Source organism: Amphiura filiformis, chromosome 13, assembly GCF_039555335.1.
Source record: "Amphiura filiformis chromosome 13, Afil_fr2py, whole genome shotgun sequence".
NCBI lineage: Eukaryota > Metazoa > Echinodermata > Ophiuroidea > Amphilepidida > Amphiuridae > Amphiura > Amphiura filiformis.
In genome coordinates, this window is record NC_092640.1 from 40,006,692 (window position 1) to 40,027,778 (window position 21,087).

Genomic DNA, 21,087 nt, shown 5'->3' on the forward strand with positions numbered 1-21,087 from the left:
AAAAATACAAAACATCTTGAAATTTTTTTAATTTTTTTTTTTAGGTCAACCATGAATGATCCTAGCATTTAGGTCTAGGTCCTGGGACACTCCAAAGCCGAAAAAATAAATAACTTTTTAGGTCAACCATGAATGATCCTAGCATTTAGGTCTAGGTCCTGGGACACTCCAAAGCCGAAAAAATAAATAACTTTAAAAAAAAAAAAAAAAAAATTTTTTAATTTCTGATATTTTTCGAAAATTTGGGGGTGGGACTTTACTCGAAGGTGGGACTATACTCGCGTCAGTACGGTAATTGCATGTAGAAGCATGTAATATGTTAGCAAGAAAGTTTATTGTAGTGAAAAGCAGATTTCATGGATGAACAAAATTCCTCTTTGGGTCTTGGAGTTGGGCCTTTCTTGAAAATCATGATTAAGTGTACTTGGAAGACTATTTAGAGAGTGGATTTTGGCTCATTTTTCACACACAAGGAAGAACAGTCTGCTGTCAATAAAATGCTGGGTCTAACTCATTTTTGTAAAAAAAATTGGAGTTGGGCCTTTCTTCCACTTCTAAGGTATTCAATTGCACAACATGGACCAAGTGCTGATGTGAGCTTTCAATAACTACCGTATTCGTCCGAGTATAGTCCCACCCGTTTTTTTTAATAATAATATACACTTTTTTTGGTGAAAAATTGTCAAAATTGGGGGGTGGGATTATATTCGAATTTCTTTTTTTCCCTTTTTTTTTAAGTTATTAATTTTTTCGGTTTTGGAGTGTCCCTGGACCTAGGATCATTCATGGTTGACCTAAAAAAAAATTGCATGATGTTTTGTGTTTTTAATATGAAAATTGATAATTTGTATTCATGTTATACTCTATTATTATGATATCAAAATGCATTGAATTTGAATGCAATAGTTGCTCCAAGTGTAATTGAATACCTGAGTGGAAGAAGGGCCCAACTCCATTTTACAAAAATGAGTTTATCATATTTTAAAAGACCTATACCGTTGCCATTGTAACATATATCATTTCACATGCATGTTATAATGTATGTTCTGTACCCGTACTAAAGGTCCCCTGAAGATGAAAACAGTCTGTTTCTTAAAACTTTTCCAAATATTGTGTTTTTTGTTAATATCTCAAAAAAAGTGTTGATAGAGTTGGGCCCTTCTTCCACTCAGGTATTCAATTAGTTCTTACTACAAAGCAGGGAAGCTGAGATTTCTCAACTTTCCTGCACTATAAGTATACAAAGCAGCCAGTGTAGTTAGAACCATTATGTATTGTCATCACTAACCTTTGTTTGTAAGGAATGGTTTTCTCTCTCTAAATCTTCAATAGCTGCTCCAAGCCTCTTGTTCTCATCAGAAAGTTTAGCAAAGTTAGCAGCGTCTATGTCCATCTGATTACGTAATTCTTCCAGCTAAAATAAGTTAAAAGAATGTATCATTTAATGCTCTGCGTGCTAGCCATGCGCTTCAATGGAAAAAGTTCAAGTTTTGAAATATTTTCTTAAAATATCAAGAGCTATCTTAAGAACTACTGAATCAATACTAGGCTTGTTTGTACTCATTTTAATGCATTTTTCATGCCGATTCCAAATATGGTCATGAAAATTTACATTTCTGAGATTGTTGAATTTTTAAATTTTTGTTGAAACTTGTCATCTGCAGTCGACACCCGTGTGAAGAGAGTTAAGTTAGATAAAGGTGAACCTTCATGCCTATGTCTCAGTTTGTCAGGAAAGAGTGTCCATCTTCTCTTTTGAAGTGAGTAGGGCAAGACCACGGTTGTTAGATGTATTGAATTTTCTAACAAAACATTATATAATGTTCAATTCTAAACCTCAGGAGGGAATTAAATTTTTGATCAATTCTCTTCAGGTTGTGAAATGTAATAAAATTCCATACCCATTGTAGACATGACCTTAATCTTTCACACAGGGAGTGTGGATTTCAAATGGGGTTACCTGAATGGGTAAGTCTGTTTGAAATCTACACTGCCTGTGTGGGAGATTTTAAAGGTCATGTCTTCCATACATGTAGTAGGTGTATGGATTTCAACTGGTATAGCCATTAGGCAAGTTGATCACAGAGTTGGGATGCCCAGTTTAAAAAGCAAGCATGAAATAAGGTCTAAAAAAGAAAATTGTTTGATTGGTGTAACATGAAAAAAAAAAAAATTAGGGTAGGTCGGTCGGCAATTTTTTTTTTTTTTTTTTAAATTTTTACACGCATTTTAAGCTGAAAATCACGAATTTTTTCTCTTTTTTTAAATTTTAATCTTTTTTTGATTTTTTTATTCATTTTTTGCAAAAATAAGAAAAAAAGTCTAGGGTCGGGCCTATTTTTAGGGTTGGTCGGGTTACGCCAATCAAACAATTTTTTTAGGACTAAATGTAAGACTCTTACATTATTATGATAGGCTTCCTCGGCTTCGTCTTTAAATTTCTGTAATTCGGCAGCGGCGGCTTCGCGCACATTGTTCAGCATGTCATGGAGTGTGTTGTCCGGTTTGCTCAATTCACGTATCTTGGCTTCCAACGCTAGGATGAGGTTAGTTTTGTCCTCTAAACGATTCTTGTTTTCTTTGGTTTCCTGTGTAAACAAATGCAATCAATTGAAAAAGAATAAAAGTTATAATGTAAACAATACTACACACGAACAAACAAACTGTTTTCAATTTCTACTTTTAAACTTCCCAAATCACTGTTTTCATTATTAGTATTTGTGACGTGTCATGTCAAAAGGAGACACTTTTGGGCAGGTTATGAATTTTGAGGTTTTTACATATCTTAAATATAGAGATATTTTGCTCCACAACGCCGTTTTCCAAAATGAATTTGGACATTCCTAAGCAAAGATATTGAGTTCGAAGTTATGGTATTATAAAATTGGAAATTGAGATATCGGCCTTTAAAAATATTATTGACAATGTTGAGAGTGGAATTAACTTGAAAAATGTCTCAAAAAATACAAGATGCCAGTTACATTCCGGTCTGAAACTATCAGACAATATTTTTAACATTAATAACATCACAAATTAGCAACAAACCCAAATTGTGAAAAAATCACCCACCAGCAGATTTTTGGCTATTTCTCCATTTACGATCCTGCCCAAAAGTGTCTCCTTTTGACATGACACGTCACATTTTGTGATTCTAGCATCTTCTCTTGATACTATTCTACAGATATCCATGAAAAAAGCTTATTTCCAAAATTTCATTTGATTTGGACGATTAAATTTGTGAGTTACACATAATTGTAGTGTAGGTTTGCCATGCCCCGTAGCCCACTGTGTTGTAATTTTGGGCAGTTGATAGCTTGAAAATACAAATTGGATGCAGGGGTAGCGTTAACCCCCGATCGGGGTGAATGACCCCACAAATTTAAAAAATATTAATTTTTTACCCTCTATATTGGGAATATGTGCAAGCTCGGGGGTGAACTCTGACCCTCTACTTTTGGACCTTATACCCAGTCTCCTACCCCTGACTACACTGCAAAATATTTTTCACCCCCAAGATTTAATTTTCACCCCAAGTATTTGGATTTTCTGCAAGCTCTGGAGTGAAAAACACGGGAAAACAACCCCCGACTTTCAGGCCTTAATGCTACCCCTGATTGGATGCACACAGATTATGTAGTCCTATAGGTTTCTGATGGTACATATAAAAATTTCAACTTTTTTGGAGTAGGCTGGGGAGATAAGATGGAACTTTTAATCCATTGAGTCACTAAATCTCAACATTATAATTGTATTACTAGTCAAATAACCATTTCCCTCTGATACATACACCCAGGGGTGTGAAATTTCAGCTTTTAAGCTGATTTCAGCTTTTTTTATTGCTAACATTTACATGTTTTTTTTATTTTCAGCCCATATTTGACGTTTTTACCCTGCTTTTACGCTGTTTTTCAGCTTTTTTTAGCAATTCTCAGCTTTTTTGGTCTGAGGCCTCTCACACCCCTGATACACCATATAGGATCTGCATTTATTAACAACATAAAAAAGCATGCTATGTGTCATGCTCAAATCTGAACAATTTCTCAAGCATTATCCTAGTAATTTATAGTATTTTGACATATATTCAAACCTTGTACACAATCAGATCATATTAATATAATTTACGATACTAAATAAAAACAGTAAAACCAATGTCAGTAAAAAACAAAGAGATTTACCATCTGCCTGGCAGATACAGTCAATTTATGCTGCAAAATGTTTGTGACTTAATATTTTTACTAATATTAAACCTCAGTGTATGGAATTTATTTTCATATTAAGGGCTGGGGTATGAACGTTTGGACAGTATTTATTTTGGGACATTAGAGCACATCAGACATATCGAATTGCATTCTGAATACGAAGAATGTCATTCTGATATCAAATAATTTTGATTTTTGAAATTAGCAATTTAATACACATTTTATGGCAAATCATTAAAATTGATATTTTTGATATTTAACAGTACTTGAAGTAAACTTTATAAATCTGATGATTTATACTTAAAGTGTATGTAGGTGGGATGAAAAGCCGACGATCAATTGAAAATTTTGACCTTTTCATTATTGAAGATATGGATTTTTTTCCAAAACACCCAAAAAAATTAGGTCTTTTTGGGAAAAAAATCCATATCTTCAATATGAAAGGTCAAAATTTTCAATTGACCGTCGGCTTTTCCTCCCTGCTACATACACTTTAAGAATATATCATTAGATTTATATAATTTACTTTGAGGACTGTTATATATCAAAATTTGAAAAATATCAAATTTTTATAATTTGTCATAAAATTTGTATTATATTGTGATTTTCAAAAATGAAAATTATTTGATATCAGAAAGACATGCTTCAGTATTCAGAATGCGATTCGATAGGTCTGAGGTGCTCTCATGTCCCACAAAACATGCTGTCGAAACGCAATAAATGCTCATTTTAGATCCCTTAAGCGATGAAAAAAAGAAACCTGTTTCCAAGTAGGATCAGTTGGTCAGGTCATTTTTTTGGAACAGACTAAATAACCATAAAAAAATAATTTTTTTCAAAAACATTCAGTCAGAATCAATCCACTTCAGCAACAACAAAAAATGCTTAAAGGAAATCTGTACCATAAACTAATCAATGGCTAATATAGTTATATACCCCTAAATTAAACATACCAGACGGTCTATATGAATTTCGGATTCCTAACAAAGAAAAAGCACTTTTAATCCTTCGTTTCTGCGATTCATGGAAGCCGCCATGATAGCTCCTTTCTGCCACAAGCGGTACAGTGTAACCTTTCACACAGACCCGCAGCGAGCGTGTGTTGCTATGGCATTCGCGACCCCACAGCAAATTTTGGTTTTTAGTGCTGTTTTTACTTTTCGTTCTCAAAAGACATTGTTGATCATAAATATTACTTAAAATACATTTTTTTATGTTCTTCTGTAGTTTTATGGGTAAAATTGTCGCGTTTTCTTTTGAACGAATGTTGAATCTGAACTTTGGTCGTATTCGCTTCGTGTCACCAAAGTTCACGAGCGCGAGTGCTGGTGGCACGGATTTCGCTGGTTTCAAAATCGGGGTACCGTTACAGCATAATAAAATACATCGGGTATCAATATGGCCGCCGCCATGGATTGCAAAATGACCGTTGATCGTCGTAAGGAATTAAGAATTTCTCCTTTATTTGGATGTATATAAGCTTGGGACTTTTACTGTTTGTCGTTTTTATTATTACTGCAACTATATAGCCATTGATTAGTTTATGGTACAGATTTCCTTTAATTACTTGAATACAGCTTTAAAAAAAATTCTCCAAAATTCAAAATCTTGGTTACTCTGACCCGTAGAAAAGGAGGGGGGGGTTCTTCAGGGTTCAAATTACCATGGAAACACAATGTGCTATTCCATTTAAAATCCACACTACCCCTGTGTAAGCCCGTGTGGAAGATTTATCTATCTAAAGTCTTCCACATAGGGAGTATTAGTTTTGAATAGAATAGACAATTGGGTAACTTCCATTTGAAATACTCACTCCATTTGTGGAAGAAACATGTAAAGCCATAATATAGGGGGAGTATGGGTTTTAAAATGATTAACCCTGACCAATTACATTTGAAAAGCATACTCCCTCTGTGGAAGATATTTCCAAAATCTTCCACAGGGGTAGTGTGGATTTTAAATGGAATAGCCCAGTATACTTACCTGATCATGAACCTGTTGCTGAAAGTCTGCTTTATTTTGTAATGCTTGCTTCTCATCCTGTGCCTGGTGCTTCAATGCCGTCTCTTGGTCTAACCTGAAAATGATAAAAATGTACACAATTAGTGGGGTTTTAGCGGGTTCGGCGTCGGACAAGTTTAGAACTGTCAAGCTTTCGTCAGGAGTAGCTCTGACTTCTTCAGGACAAGGTACCTAAGAATGAGACATGTAGGCTGCCCCTTGCCTACTGATGGCTCTGAAAAGAGCCGTTCACTGAAGCCTGCCCCTTGTCAACAGAGAACAAGCAGAACTTGAAAAAGCCTATCCCACAACAAATGTACACACATATTATACAAAAATTTCAACTGTCTGAAAATTGAACAATGTAGATTTCTCCCTCATAAATAACAACATTTAATTTCAGGGGTCGCAAATACAAATTGTTTTGTATCCAGCCAGCCAGTGTTTCATTGGGTGAGAATATTTTGTGTTTTTGCTTTGCACTTAAAATGTTCAATACAGCATTCCATGTTTCCAGGAAGAAAATAATATTTCTAACACCTGTTTTGTTTCTGTGCCTCTATTAATTTGTTGTACCACCGCACCAAATGTATTTGATACATTGTAAACACTAAGCTGCTCCCACAAAATGAGTATAAAGTCATCAGGGCACTATAGAAGATTCCTGAAGAAGTCAGAGCTACTCCTGACGAAAGCTTGACAGTACTATCCGACAGCGAACCCACTAAAAACTTACTAATTGTTATGAACCCCTGTCATAAAAGCCTATCCCACAGGGAAAGATGATGAAAACACTTTTAATTTTGCTAACCTTCTTTCCGTATCATCACATCTCCTCTGCAATGCAGCGCAGTCATCCTCCAAGTCTCTGACCTTCCTCTTCAGATCTTCTCCTTCCGCCTTGGCTTGTTGGAGATCACCTTCTTTCTGAGCACACATCTGCTGAAGACCGGCTACCTCATTTGTCAAACCACGATTTCGCTGATTCTCAACTGTCAATCTAGAAATTTAAAAAGCCTTATTATTATGATTATGTCAAGCTTTTAAATTGTATTATTCTTTTACAATTAGTCAAAACTGATAAAATAATATTAGCAATACTTTAGAAACGGGACTTTTAAGAATGTTTTGGTTGTACTCCTTCATGTAATTATACACAAAATTTAGTGTTAGGGTTAGGATTAGGGTGAGGGTAAGGGACTGGGGTTTAGGATTAGCAATAGGCTTTCTTACACAAAATATTACAAGAAGGATCAACCAAGTTTCTATCCATTTTATGCCAAACACTTTACAGGGTTAGGTTAGATTAGGGTTAATAATCTTGTTAGGGTCAGGATTAGCTTGGGCTTTCTTACACAAAACAAGGATCGACCAAGGTTTCTATATCCATTTTATGCCAAACACTGTACATGGTTAGTGTTAGAGTTAGGGTTACGGTTAAAGATTAGGATAAGCATTAGGATTAGGGTCAGGATTAGCTTGGGCTTTTTAGACAAAATATTACATAATGGGTCGACCAAGGTTTCTATCCATGATTTTAAGCTAAACACGGTACAGACAGAGGTGCAATTAAAGCACACAATATGGGAATCATAATTGATTCCCACAAACTCATCTCGCGAGAATAAAGGATCTTATTGCGTGCTTGATTTTCAGGAGAACAAATCTGAATCTCATAAACGAAATTGTGAAGAATATCATTGTGAAAGGCGAGAATCGATTCTCGCAGAATTCAAATCCCTGCAGCAAAAGTTAAAAAAATACTATCTGGACTATATCATCATATATGTATGGTTAATCAACACTAATCTCAACTTGTTTCAGGCAGACAACAATGTGCTTAACACTCAGCAAAGTTACTTTCAAAGCACTGTCATCATGTTTACAAAAGTGATGGGTATCGTTCAATCAGCTTTCTGTAAAAGTATAAATTTAGCTTCACAGATCATCTTCTACTCCGGGGTACTCAAGTTTGATTTTGGTTGGGACGTGCTGCTGAGAATTTGAAAGTGGACCAATAAATATACCAATTTTTCAAGAAATTTGGACCCATTGATATACCAAAAGTCTAAATTTTCGGTCAAATTTAACCCAAATTTCTTAGTTTTTACAAATTTTCCCAATTTTTTTCAGAAAATTTCACAATTTTGGCTAGATTTTGTACTAAGTACCCCCTGGGCTTCTATTACATTTACCTATCTTGTAAATCTGCAGCGAGCTGTCCATTCCTGCTTGCTTGTACCTCAGCCTGGTTCCTTACTGCTGCTATATCATCCAAATCTCTCCTCTTATTCTGTAGTTCTTTATCATAAGTATTTTTGATACTTTGGACCTCATCTTCCAAGACGTTGATGGCGTTAAGAAGCGCGGATGAGTCAATCTGGACATAATATGAATCAATTTAAGAAAAAAAAATTCATACTGATGACCTATCAGAAATTCATTCAACTTCAGAGTTTCTAAAAATCTCTCCAAGAACCTAATCCATAAAAATGCCTGAAACTGTCTCCTTGCAAAAAATCCCAATATTGCATGCATGACAGAATAAATTTGTAGGTAGCAGTGTGTTTTAACTCTTGGTTGGTAGTATAGCTCCAGTTTCCAACTCAACTGAACTCTACTTTTTTGAAAAGTATAGTTAACTTTTGCTGTTCAAAAACCTCACTATTTTTTGTCTTGTTAACCAAGCCTGTAGAGTTCCTAAATATCTCAACTGTCTCAACACAAACCCAACCTAATTCATAAACATCTATTTGCAGGGAAAAACTAATTTTGACAAAAAAATACTAGCAGTTGCCATTTTTTTTCTTATTTTCATTTTTATTTCTTTTTCTAGTACTTCGTAGGCATACAACAGGTTCTCTGCTATGCTCCAAAATGGATCTAGGTGCAGCTAGAGGTACATTGAATGTATGTATTTTGAATTTTTTGATGAAAATAATTCACACGCCAGATTGGCAAAGTAATAAAAACTAGTTGACACAGGCTCTGTGCTGGAACTCTGATCATACATGTATACCTATATTAGATGTCAATATCCCAATAATAGCTCGTTTTGCTTGAGCCATTCAAGGGGCACCCGGTTTCCGTTTTCTCGGGCTATTTCGAGGACATTACGGTTTGCAAATGGAGCTAGATAGTTCTACATTTAAACTTACATTATTGGCACCTTCTCGCACTTTGCGATTTTTGCCAATGTAATTCTGAACCCTATCTCCCAAGTGTTGAAGCTCTGCTTTCTCCTGATCCCTTGACAATGGTGGAGGAGGGTACACACTCATCTTGCCTGCTGGTGGTTGCTGAAATGACATAAAATGCACAGTAATTGGTTGAAAATATTTAAGACATTAATGAACATTTATGATGCTTGACAAAAAATCTTTGCCCCCCCCCATACATGTACATGTAATTAATTCACCACCTCGGGTACTTGCATAATTATTGCACTTATAAGGAAGAAGAAGAAAATGGATGTTCTAAAAATGTATTTTGTGGCATTTCAAAAAGCAGTACATTGCAATCACTTGAGTATAAATTCAGCTTCATACATATATACATGTATACGTGGTGTACATAAAGATATTTATGACATGGTAGACCATGTGGTGTGACACCCGGTATTTCTGTCAGTGGAAACACAACGCCAACGGTTAACAGTTGAACTTCTTTTGTACATTTTGATGTAGATATCACATCGTGACCTTGGGGTCAGGAAAATATTTTCAGTACTTCCGGTACACACCACAACCTTTATTTTAAGCATCAGTAGAAACGTGGATGGTGTTGCCTGAATCGGATTGTGGGTTACCAGGTAATACCGGGTAAAAATACAGAGTGCTCAGTGTAACAGACAGATTGAGTGCATGTCCGGTAATTACAAGAATTGCAAATTGAGTATTTTCATTTTAAAAAACGCTCAAAATCAAATCTGTCGCAAAATGAAAATGTCTGCAAGTGCAACACAATGAACATTAACATTCAGTGTTCGATTTACCACCTGCACATATGCAGACTGTGACTTTGATTCTGTGCAGGTAATTTTTCAAATGTACTCCGCACAAGTAGTTGTAGTGACTACAAATTTCGAACTTTTGAGGACTTGTTCTCAAGTTGTAGATACTCCTGTAGGGTGCCTCCAGGGTTTTATTTTGGCAAGTTTGCATTAGTATATCTAGTAAAATACTCACTTTAGAAACTTGTGTCACTGATGTATGTCATCTGTGAATGCTCAATTTATTCTATGCATCAGCTTTTGTCCAAAGTCAGAAATATTAAAAATGTGAATACCGGTATGTGACATGACAAGGGGAATGAGTCACATGTCGGCCCTGGTCGAAAATGAGTTTTACACATGTTGCTAAAGCACATTTAAAGCTTTCAGAAACTGAAAACCCCATGTTGATACGACTTTTCTTTGTGAAGTTACGTCAATTTATCAATCGCTGAAAACAATATAAAACAAAAGAATTTTAACACTTTTTTTGCCAATATCTCAAAATCAATATTAGCGACATCCGACTCATTTCCCTTGATCGTGTCACATATGGTAATGAATGCACGCTAAATCGCAGCGACACATACACATAGCTCCTTGGAACTCACGGTCGGAGCCGTGAGTTCCAATTATTGGAATGCACAAGTGCATGTAGAATTTTAGTCGAACGGTAAATTACACAGAAATCAGAAACATACAATGTGCCTCTAAATTACTAAAAATCAAAGAAGTACCGTAATAAATATTCCTTACGAAATATGACACCAATTTTTTACTTTTCATCTGTAAAAAAGATGATTAGTTTCATATGGTTAAATAAATTGTGTGCAAGTTACTTTCACTTTGTGCAGATTGATTTTCTATGTTACAAATGTATGTTACCTGCACGATTACAGCACAAATACAAGTACCGTAACTTTTATCTAATAAATCGAACACTGATCGAACACATTCAATTATATGCAGAACTGGGTAAAGATGATTAGAGCACTGATCACTGTTTTGACATGGTCTTATTATTTGGTAATATACTAAAGTAAATTTTTTGTTACTTCCGTGGTCCGAGCTGTGCGCCAAGCGTAGACAAGCATACACACAGAAGAAATAAACAATCACGCTGATTGGCTGATCAACACACTTGACAACAAGCCGGTTGAACCATTGTAGGTATCCCAGGCAAACCTTAGTTAACACATTTGCTAGTCAGCCAAATTCGCCGACAATGTCAATGCATATTTACATAGAAATTTAAAACAACTGGCGAAGAAGGAAACCTACATAAATATGTTTTCTATACTTCACTTGACCCAAATATATGATTTTTATGGTGATAAGACAATCGCACATGGAATTTTAGAGGATTTTGATAGCAGTTCCATTAAAAAAAAGCTGCTATCATAATGAGACTAAGATCTAGAAACACCACCGAAATGCCGTTTTGGGGAATTTTGATAGCTGAATCTTTTTGATGAAAGTCAATCTTTGACAAGATGTAACTTTGCTACGGAAAGTGCAAAAAAAAAAAGATTTTCAGTTTTGGCTTTGTTTACTCAAGAGCTTTAATTTGATATATAAAATGATGCAGTTTGATGGCAAAGTTGAATTCACCTAGCATACCTAACCATTGGTCGTCGGCGCGGCACGTAGTAGGCGACCTTGTCACTTCTGCGATCGCAATTCACCAGCGCTGCATCTCGGACCACTGAAGTAATAAAAATTAACTTTAACAAGTAGTACAGTAGTCAAATTATTTAAGCATGAAGCCATGCCCATGACCATGATGACTTGGTATCATCTTTACAATTGATGCTTTATTTAACATTATGACATTCAATGATTCATGGCATTATAGTAAATGTCAGTATGTTAAAGGATAGGACCGAACCGTGCAGGCAGGTCTATGAATCCATGGACGTACTTAGTACGTCCATGATGAATCTTACATGACATGATGATGTTAATTATTAATTATTATGATTTTTTAATTAAGCTTACCGATATTTACCAACTTAAAGTTGAACTTTTTGCAGTGCAGCTAGAGACTGAGCGGCTGAATGCGAGTCAATAGATTAGTACTAGTAGAAACGTCTTTAATCCTAAACTCGGGTTTTTCATTCCAAATACGTTCGCTGCCTAATAATTAGTAATAACACTGGCCCGACACTGGCATCCCGGCATTATTTCGACCACGTTCATCAGTTTGTTGGTAGGCAAGTTGTCTTCGGTTTCTAGGGTCGATCGCGGTCGATTTTGTTGACACACTTCATGACCTGTACACCGGAACAACTTCAATCAATCAATTATTTGGGTTCCCGATTTCTTCTGTATGCATGTTGTGGGCTCGTTGAGAGGAAGTGTAAACCATCCAAATGAAGCACCGTGATTGGTAGAAAGTTACAATTAGGGTAAATTGGGGGTAAATGGAGCGCTTAAAGATGAAATCCCACTTTGGTCTAAGTTTCTTTATAGTCAAGGTTAAAATGTATCCATGTAAATTCTGTTCTGTCTATCATCAAAGTAACAGGTGTAAGTCAGTTCTTCACAGAAGAACTGGCCAAGCGGGGCTTCCTCTTTAAGCAATATTTTGTGGTCGGGAGGGTATCTATCCATATATTATATTTTTTTTGTTTCACTAAGAAGATAGTATGTTTTTACAACTTGTTTGAACAGATTAACTCCCATTTTATGCTTTGTTTCTTGTACTTGGTCAAAATATATGGCGTTCCAGTTTTTAAACTGGAATACCCCAATATTGGGAACTGGAACAAGTGGCATTACTTGAAAGGAGCCTATACATTCATAGCACACATAGCGATATTTACACTGGAAAGGCGTCAAACATTTTTATTTAATATATATTTTGTTTGTGACTAAACAAAAGAATAACAACAAACCAAACTAATTAATTAGCTAATTTACATAATTTCATTATTAAAATCTGCTGGGTTTTTGTTGTTGTTGGTTTTTTTTTTGGTTTTTGTTGTTGTTTTGTTTAAAACATTTATGTTATTGTAGGTAACAAACATATTGCCAATATTGTATGACAACCATGACAACTCTCAGCACAATATAATATATTCAAATATTTAGGAATCAATACCCTTAATTAGTATTGTTCACTGAACCGTAGCACCAATTCATGGTCAGTGACAACCTTGGAGATTTCTTTCACTCCAATTAAACCCAAGTTTGGGATATGAAACAAAAGCGGAGCGTATGGCGTTGGTGTAAATGATGTTGCCCAATTTTGTTCTTGATTGAGGAAATTGTATTCTCAGCGTTCCATTTACCCCAACGTTCCATTTACCCCAATTTACCCTACATGATATTTTTGCGCAGGGAGTGTTCATAAATACTTTGGTGGGGGGTTGGAAAAGTTGGAACCTCGGACGACAACATTCTTTTGATCCCCCTAAAAAGGGTGAATTTTTTTATCCCCTTTTTATGGTCTATATATGTTTTGCCCCCCCTTCATGTCCTAAAAAGAAACCAAAAATATACATCATTATTAACAGTGGCATAGATTTATTTTTGACATTGGGGTCATTTCTTGAAGTCCAATGAATCCAGCACCTTTTGCCGACAAAATAAGTTTATGGTACAAATGCGCGCGAAGCGGGCAAACAAAATTTGCCATATTGAAGCTAAACTGGTGAAATATAGTACAAAACTGGAATTAATTTGCGCGAAGCTTAAAAAAAAGATTTTAAAATGCAAACTTGACCTTGTTTAAATGTGTCTCCAGGTCAAGTTTTAATTTAAAAATCTCTAAAGTATACCACATTTTTATGAATTGAGACACAAAAAAGGGCAAATTTTTGCCATAACAGACATGGCACACACAAAAGTGCCTGCTTCCTATCCCTTTAGGTATATTCGTCTCAGTTCATACCCATAACATTTGCGGCCCAGAAGTCAGGTCCGCAGGAAATTTGTTATGAATTACAGGCCTAACTTTCATAGATATATGCCTATTATAGCAGATCTCCCTCAAGCACCCCTTGCGTTAAAACAAAAAGGCTACACTCAGGCTGAATTGTAGGAGTTATTGAGCACAAGTATTCATTGAAAACTGTAAAAAGTATATGCTCCGAAAATAACCAATAAACATGTTGCACCAAATGGCTCCATTGGGGCCTTCACATTGAAAAAAAATTGTCTAATTTGGAGTGGTGAGGGGGCACGTCGCCCCTCAGACAACCCTAACGGCGCTGCCGCGCCGATTTCAACATTTTGAAATTTTGTTCAGTTCACCCCGGCGGCAGGGTTTTCTTTAAGCATTTTGCTGAAGGGGTATTTTCAAAAATTGTTGACCCTTTCAATTGTGAATTTTTCCTCTGAAGGAGTCAAAAACATTGCCCAAGGGGTATTTTTATAATATTATTTTTGAAGACATTTTTAACAATATGTGTGTTTTTGGAGCCATAGGCGTAGATCCGGATTGGGGTGGTGGTGGGGGGGGGCTTCTCGCGAATTTATTCCACTTTTGCACCATATTTCAACAGTTAAGCTTCAAAATGGCAAAATTTATTGTACCATAAACTTATTCTTTCTCCAAAAGGTGCTGTATTCACTATACTTTCAAGACACCCCCCCGAGTCAAAAGAAATCTACGCCACTGTTTGGAGCAGTGGCGGATCTAGAGCAGTCAGAAGGGGGTGGGAGCAATTTTAGAAGAAAATATTAATATTTAAAAATGCCCTCTGAGAAGTAAGAAACTTTTGCAAAATGAAGACCTAATTGAAGCAATTTGGTGGATCATTTTGGCAATATTAATGTGTAAAAGTTTAGTTTAAAAAAGCCGAACATTTGTGAAATGAGCAGTCCATGGAGTTTTTCGTGGACGGCAAGTTTTCACTATTATGGTAGGCCTATAAATTGTGTTAAACATAAATTGGCAAATGTCGAAAGCAGAAGTAAAAGTGGCCATTTGTTTATCAACTACGCAGGGTGATGTTCCCCCCTTAGAACTTGGAAAATTTTGCAAAATGAAGACCTAATTGAAGCGATTTGGTGGACCATTTTGGCACTATTACTGTGTAAAATCTAAATTTGAACAGTTGAAAAGCTGAAAATTGTGAATGCCGGTCCATAAAGCCTTTCGTTGTCCTACATATCGGGAGTATAGGTCCTAAATGCCAAAAGCCGAGAATAAATACACAACATCAGGTGTTTCTCTATTCAATTCTTGCAATATCTGAACGCGTACGTTTTCAAGATTTTGTACGCATTGGACTTTCGAACTTGGGATTTGAAGGAGTCAGAAAAGTGCCTGAACGCGTAAATACGCGTGTTTTGTGCGTTAAAGAAAACCCTGCCCGGCGGTCTCGGAATCTAGAAAGGCCCTGTAAATAATAACGATGATAATAATTTTAGGAAATAAAAAAGGTTTTAATGAAATAGAAAATAAAAATGTTTCTAGTTTCTTCTTGGTATTGGTTGAAATTGTTTCCATGAGTCGGGGCCTGAACAATTAATTTACTACTCCCCATATAATGTTGCAGTTCATGTATAGGCCTAATACTCCATGAAATATTAATGTAAAAGTTTTCGTGCATTCATCACCACATGTTGAGTTTTGATGTGTACGGAGAATTAAAAGTCTGCAAAATGTCGTCGAGGAAGCAAAGTTATTTTGCAGCATTTGAGCTCAAAGTTATGAAAAAGAGCAACAACAATTTTTTTTTTAAAGAATTCCCCGATTTCTAACGTTTACTATAAAGAGTGTACCCCGAGCCTGCGCTTTAATTCATGAATTGGATAGTAAAATTAGCAGGCACTCAACTTGGGCTAGCTACAACCCTGATTAGGCCTACTCGCAAAATAATTCCCGCTGCGCCGGTTCACGTTCACCAACATTTACTAATATCGTTTGCGGCTGGGTTTTGAGACTAGGGAGTATGTGATTTATGAGACGTCTCTGAATTATGATACTGTCAGGTGTCTCGGCACTGAAGAGTCTTTAATATCAGAGACGTCTTTGAATTAGCAGTGCCCCCGAACTGATATAATAGTTAGGGGCCAGGATACCTCAGTAAAGTAAAATGAGAAAGGTTTGCTATGTCAGTTCGGGTAGGCCTGGCCTAATCAGGGTTGTAGCTAGCCCAAGTTGAGTGCCTGCTAATTTTACTATCCAATTCATAAATTAAAGCGCAGGCTCGGGGTACACTCTTTATATTAAACGTGAGAAATCGGGGAATGCTAAAAGAAATTTTGTTGCTCTTTATCATAACTTTGAGCTTAAATGCTGCAGAATAACTGTGCTTCCTCGACGACATTTTGCAGACTTTCATTTCTCCGTACACATCAAAACTCAACATGTGGTGATGAATGCACCAAAACTTTTACATTAATATGTCATAGAGTATTTATACTTGAACTGCAACATTATATGGGGAGTAGTAAATTAATAGTTCAGGCCCCGACTCATGGAAACAATTTCAACCAATACCAAGAAGAAACTAGAAACATTTTTATTCACTATTTCATTAAAACATTTTTATTTCCCAAAATTATTATCATCGTTATTATTTACAGGGCGTTTCTAGATTTCGAGACCGCCGGGGGCTGAACTGAACAAAATTTCAAAATGTTGAACATCGGCGTGGCAGCGCCGCTAGGGTTGTCTGAGGGGCGATGTGCCCCCTCACCCCTCCGAATTAGACATTTTTTTCAATGTGAAGGCCCCAATGGAGCCATTTGGTGCAACATGTTTATTGGTTATTTTCGGAGCATATACTTTTTACAGATTTCCAAATAACTCCTACAATTCAGCCTAAGTGTAGCCTTTTTTTGATTTAACGCAAGGGGTGCTTGAGGGGGATCTGCTATAATAGGCCTATAGGCATATATCTATGAAAGATAGGCCTGTAATTCATAACAAATTTCCTGCGGACCTGACTTCTGGGCCGCAAATGTTATGGGTATGAACCTGCTCAATTAGGCCTATATTGATACTTGCAAGTTAGCCTTTTCTTTTTGACGGAGAAGGGTACCTGAGGGGGATGTGCTCTCTCAGAAGTTGGGGAACTTTTCAAAAAATTAATGAAAGGCACAATAAAGTCATTTTGTGTAAAAGTTTACACTTATTTATTGGTATTATTTTCGGCATAATAGATTTCAACGGACCCGAGTTGTGAGGGGGGGGGCGTATTATCCTCAAACTAAAAGCCATTTGGTGCAACATTTTGCATTAGGCCCCTATTATTATCTTATTTTTCCGACCATCATGATTAAGCATAGCCTATAGGCCATTATAATCATGTCATGCTAATGCATAATATGTATTTTAGAACGGATTTCCAGTGGATGCGATTTCCGTGTCACAAATTTCAAGCATGAACATTATGATGCGCAATAACTCAGAACGTATACTCTTCTTCTTTTCTTCCTTGTTTTCTTTCCACTTTTCTGCCTTTCTTTTGCCTAAAAATGCCCGGACATTGAAATGAGGCTGGGTGGCTGTGGCAAAACAAAATTTTCATCCCAGTTTTGCTAATATTTTGTGCCGATTTTTGTAACATTTTCGTCCCGGTATTGGTATTATTTTATATTTGTTTTCAGTTTTCGGGATATTTCTTTCTTTCAATTTTTGGGAAATTAGACCGAAAAAGTAGGCCTTTTCCTTTTCCCTCCTTCGATTTTTAGGGGCACTGTCTGTATACCTTACTGCCCCACTGGCTTTGCCCAGGCCCGTACGCAGGGGGGGGGGCGTGCAGTGTGGCAAAAGGAAAAAAATAGTTTTTTTTATGCTTTTTTAGTCAAAAAAGTCCAAATTTTTAGGTAGAAGGTCCACTTTTTACAAAATCGCACCACCCCCTGGAAAAAGGTCCACCTTTTAAAATCAACCCCCCCTAAAAGAAATAATGCGTACGGGCCTGGCTATGCCACTGCTCTGTCACTCCCCTTCCTCCCCCCCCCCCTCTCTTCACTCTCCCTTCTCTCTCTGTCTCCCTCTTTTTTAAGACCCGGGGCTGCAGGCCCCAAAGCCTCACCCCCTGGGTACGCGCCTGGTTTACCGTAATTTGTTGATCTATTTTGAGCCACCTGATCATAACATAACCCCACCCTTATTAATAAAATACAAGTGTCCATATTTTATCCAAATTCATCCCATGCATGTGTACAAGAGTAGTCAGGCCACGAGGTTAGGCCTGAACGTTTCCGTAGGGGCCTACCATTTTTCCCCAAGTAATTTTTGAACATATTTTTGAAAAGGTGCCGCCAGCATGCCGCCACAATGCGTGCCAAAAATCGCTCCCTTCCCCTCGTTGACTGGCAAACAATTCCTTGTCCCTCAAATTTTGCCTTGCCAAATTATTCACCCCCCCATGAAATGGGATTTTTTTACTTCAAAACGTTGGAATTGGGCCGTAAATGGCTCGATTTTGCAATCTAAGTATTTTCTGAGACCATTTGTCAGAATTTGCACATATAGATATGATGTTTGCACAGATAGATATTTCCTAAACATACACACTTAAAACTACGGGGTCAAAAATGACCCAAACGGGGTCATTTTTGACCCCAGCATAGTTATCAACTAAACACCATACCACTAACGGGGTCCTTTTGACCCCATTGGTCGGGGTCATTGCAATGACTACGTATTTGGGTCAAATAGTAACCCCATTGGGGTCAAAATATTACCACATTTCGGGGTCAAATGAAATGACCCCTTCAAAAGGGTTGCCTTATTGGGTTACTTAATGACCTCATTTCGGGGTCAAATGAAATGACCCATTTGAAAGGGTTGTTTTATAGGGTTACTCAATAACCACATTTAGGGGTTGTTTAGGGATTTTTTTAGTAGGCCTATGGTCATGCTGGTCCTACCAGGACATAAGTGTGTTTCTGCACAGAGAAAGCATTACATAAACAGCAAACTGCAAAATGCATCTGTGTATCACACTCACACAGTCAGTCATCGCCTATGACAGTTCACGTATTATAAGCTTACATGATATAAGCTTATAACAACTGCAGCCAAGACACCAGCCACGACAGCATGAAATTGAATGAATCTGCGTGCATAGACAAGGGTCTATGCATCCTTGCAGTCTCACTTTTCAACTAACTTTTCATATTCCATCATGCAGACAAGCACACACGACAATCCGCTGAGCTGCACAATCAGAACAAATATGGCGCTGATGTGACCACGTGAGCCGATGCACACCGTGTGTGCAAATAGTTCCGAAATGCAAGTCATTATAAAGTTGACAAATTGTGTAACTTCGGTCAAAAAATTAGTTTTATTTATTAATCAACAAACATTAATTGCAGCTCATGTTTAAACTCATTTATGAATTGAGATTTTCAAAGCGGAAGATTGAAACTGATATCAATGCGCGACGGTATCGGCAAAATGACCACTAAGTTTTTGACCACGTTCGTCGTGGCTAAAATGACCTCGTGAATGTGGTCAAATTAAAACAGTACAACCCCCTTGAAGGGTCAAAACAACCCCAAACGTGGTCAATTCAAAATGACCACGGAAAATATAACCCCGTAGTTTTTAGTGTGTAGGAAAGCATGTTCTGATACATTCACCTTCGTGCCGATGTGCTGCATCTAGCGCCGAACTGTCAAAAAAGCACGACGTATGTGATATCACAGACCCCCGTATGTGAAATCATTGACCCGTCTTTGATATCAGAGGCGTCTTTGAATTAGCAGTGCCCCCGAACTGATATAGGCTGTAACTTTTTTACCTGTCATTTTTGTTTTGCACAGGCGTTTTGTAATGTTGGTTTGCATTTTAATTCTGCACTGCAAAAGCAGCAGAGCAACACTTTAATGGCTAAGGGTTGTACAGTGAATGTATAGGGGTGTTAATTTATAAACACATAAAAAAATATAAAGATGTTTGTTTTTTAACACGAGATAGTGTTAAAGAGCACACTATTAACACTATCTTGTGTTGCCATGTTTTTATGTATACTATTACTTGCAAGTAAATTATTTTAATGATGATTGTGTAGCTTTTTTGTATAGACCTATATATAGCATTTTCTCTGTAAAATCACTACCATGCATATTCCACGTTAGCTCTTCTCATCAAAGAGTGTTTAAAGCACCCCATTTCTGTGTGAATTTTCAATTCTTGTGTCTTGCACTGGTATGCCTATACACATTTCCAATTTTGGTGCAATTGCGTGTGCTTTTTTATTTTTTATTTTCACACATCTTTGTAACTATGCAATATACATGAACATCTTTTGTTACCTTACATATACTGTAGATCTTTTTTTTTGCATTTTAAAATGTTGGCTTGTATTTTCTGTATATTGTTGCCATGCTTTTATGTATAATTTGTAACGCGCATTGAGAACATGTTTGTAATGCGCTATAGGAGATGTTACATGTGTCGGAATTTTAATCGTCATCAGCATGGCTAAATTTTGTGCACTTACATGAGTGAAATGAATCGATAAGGTTCGAAATGTGTATAGAAAATCTTAATAATAAAATAAATTTTATCAGTGAGTAAACCACGCAATTCAGTCTTTGGAGTGGTGTATGATGTATGAGAGTTGCGTGGTTTATATGACTCCGAGTCTTTTTGTCTTGAATGTTCATAACGTAATGAGAATATATTATATATTCATGAGATGACGTCACCAACTTGCATATTCATGAGATGACGTCACCAACTTGAATATTCATGAGATGACGTCACCAATTTGCATATTCATGAGATGACGTCACCAATTTGCATACTCATGAGATGACGTCATCAATTTGCATACTCATGAGATGACGTCATCAATTTGCATATTCATCAGATGACGTCACCAATTTGAATATTCATGAGATGACGTCACCAATTTGAATATTCATGAGATGACGTCACCAATTTGAATATTCATGAGATGACGTCACCAATTTAAA

General features: G+C 36.6%; 1 protein-coding gene across 2 annotated transcripts in view; it reads right to left on the minus strand.

Moving 5' to 3' along the window:
• The window catches only part of LOC140168338 (lamin-B2.L-like), a 46,240-nt gene extending 33,801 nt beyond the window's left edge, over positions 1-12,439 (minus strand). The window contains exons 1-7 of one of the 2 annotated variants that reach the window (XM_072191709.1): positions 12,200-12,439; positions 9,359-9,499; positions 8,396-8,580; positions 7,012-7,200; positions 6,183-6,276; positions 2,403-2,588; positions 1,289-1,414 (exon numbers count right to left, since the gene is read on the minus strand). In XM_072191709.1, the coding sequence (XP_072047810.1) occupies positions 1,289-1,414; positions 2,403-2,588; positions 6,183-6,276; positions 7,012-7,200; positions 8,396-8,580; positions 9,359-9,481 (903 nt within the window). In that variant the 5' untranslated portion in view covers positions 9,482-9,499; positions 12,200-12,439. Of the gene's footprint in view, positions 1-1,288; positions 1,415-2,402; positions 2,589-6,182; positions 6,277-7,011; positions 7,201-8,395; positions 8,581-9,358; positions 9,500-12,189 lie in introns of both variants that reach the window. The other variant, XM_072191708.1, reaches the window with a different exon arrangement.
• Positions 12,440-21,087: the final 8,648 nt, after the last annotated feature.